The sequence below is a fragment of the Phytophthora parasitica genome (genome assembly GCF_000247585.1).
Source record: "Phytophthora parasitica INRA-310 unplaced genomic scaffold supercont2.43, whole genome shotgun sequence".
Taxonomy (NCBI): Eukaryota; Oomycota; class Peronosporomycetes; order Peronosporales; family Peronosporaceae; genus Phytophthora; species Phytophthora nicotianae.
In genome coordinates, this window is record NW_008649029.1 from 305,899 (window position 1) to 308,100 (window position 2,202).

General features: G+C 48.0%; 1 protein-coding gene across 1 annotated transcript; it reads right to left on the minus strand.

The window, feature by feature from the left end:
• Positions 1–712: 712 nt before the first annotated feature.
• PPTG_14499 (ribonuclease P protein component) lies at positions 713–2,187 on the minus strand (the record flags this gene model as incomplete). Its single annotated transcript, XM_008911830.1, has 2 exons — positions 713–1,160; positions 1,231–2,187. 2 exons carry the CDS (start codon positions 2,185–2,187, stop codon positions 735–737), a joined length of 1,383 nt encoding a protein of 460 aa, XP_008910078.1. The 3' UTR covers positions 713–734.
• Positions 2,188–2,202: the final 15 nt, after the last annotated feature.

A 2,202-nucleotide genomic window follows, 5' to 3' on the forward strand; every position in this document is an offset into this window, starting at 1 on the left:
AGTAGCTCATGACGGAGTTCCTTGCAAGTAGTTTGCCTCCCCTGCCCTCCAAAAATGCTAGGTGTACGCCGAAACGGTCCAGCAGCTTTAGCAAGACGGCACCACTTGCATCCGCCACCATAGATGCCACAACGAAGTCCATGGAGACGCCCTCGGCAGCAATAAAGCGATCGAAGGTGTTGATTGCCGTTTCTCGAGCGCGCTGAGAGTTTAAGGGAGCGAGGTCTTCCAGACTCATAATGAGTTGGAGTGTTTTGTCGGCGAGAAAGCAAATACACGAATGATGTGCGCTAAATTTGTGGCTTGTATTGTCTCTCAACATATTTCCTCCCCCTTGCCTGCATTATACGTCGGCATAGCGTCGGTGCCATTTTACCCTATCCCTAATGTGTGTTACTGGTTGATATATTTTTAATACTGATTTCATTGGTCAAAAACCGTCTTGTCAGTCATATTGCCGATACTTTAATCAAGTTAAAAATTGTGTCAGCACGGTGATGATATTCAACCATAATTCGCGAAATTCTCACTTTTTGCGACTGTGGCCTACTGAAAATCAAAATCAACTGAGCTTTACCCTTTTGTTCTACATGGTATTTCTGTTCTCATTGACCTCACCTCGATCTCGATTCAATTTGTAAAAAAAATGATTTTATCCAGCCTATACAATGTTGAAAACGATACTATATCTAAATCCAAACATCAAGCAAAGGGCTGAACAGACCTTCGCACAACTAGTGCACATGCAGTGCGTGGTCTATTAGAGCATTCTCGATGCAATCCTGGTGGGCTTGCATCTTCGCAGCCAAACTGTCAATTAAAAAGTTCGACAGTGTGCGAATGGCATCTGGACCAAGTTGTGTCACCGTCTCTTCCTCGAATGAAATCAGTGAGCAGCACTGTAGTTGACACACTTCACGCTCTGGTGTCGATATTGAGGATCGCTTCGTCACGATGTAGCATCGAACTTGATACCGTAGGCTGGTAAGCATCTTGTGCTTCACTTCCGCTGGGGATACATTTCGGACAATGGTAATGACATCGCGATCAAATTCCATGTAGCGTCGAATGACTTGCTTCATGTTCGCATCAACACGTGCACTGTTTGAATGCATCTCCTTCGTGAACTCTTCAAGGATTGTATCGAACACGTTGACGTCCTGCAGCACATAGCCACAGAAAACATCATGTTAGCTTGGTCAAAGCTGCAAGTACCGTTAATGGGAGTACCTTTACTGTCTTCTGGTACAGTCGGCCGTTGCCCATGTGCTTCTCGGATCCGCGGAAATGTTCCCACGTAGCTTGTCTCGCGTCCTGGAGGTTGAATGGTAACACCTTGTTGAATAACAACTCAACGTACTTGCCGCCCGCGCAGTCTCGTACTTGAACATCACTTCGAGTCACCACCATGTTGTTCAGACCGTTTGCTGCAAACACGGCGTCCAGCTCTTGATACGCATTATCCAAGTGGCGAAACAAACTCTGGAACTCGCCCACGTCACCTTGCAAGTCCAGTACATGGTGGTTCGTGTAGTTCACATCTGTGAAGAAAGAGCACTCGGCTCCTAGTTGACTCGCGCGCTTTTGAATCAAGTTGCGCAGGTTGTCGGCCACCTTCTGTTGGTGCTCGATGACCATCTTTAGGCGAATGTTCTCACACTCGGCCTTCTTCCGTCGTCGTCGTTGGCTGTCCGCTATGTTCTCCCACACCGTCGTCATGGTCGGGGTGTTCGTCGCTACTATGGCGTCAGCCGTTGACTGTTGAGCTGCATACGTTTGTCGTCTCGACCGTGTCGCTCTTGCTGCTCTCGTTCTAGTCACGTCTCCTTCCTTTTGCTTCTTGAGCACTTCTAGGTCGATCTGTAGTTTCTCCAGTTGCTCTTTGAGGTAAAGAATTTCGATGCGGGGGTTATTGCGCACGCGGTTCGAGTTGCCATAGACACCCACAGCGTGTAGAACCTTCTTCCTTTCAGGTATCATCCCCGACCTCTTCGTTGCATCATTTGTCTTAACTTCTGATGGACTTGTGTCACTTGATGCCACACGCTTAGTCGAGATCGCAAGCTTTTGTGCCGCATGGGACGTAGACTCGAAAGCTGGACTGAGCACGTCGAGGTCGAATTCGTCCAAGAAGGACAATGCTGCCTCCACGACACTCATATCGCTGTCTTCTACGAAAAGCGCCATGTTTGATGGGTCAGA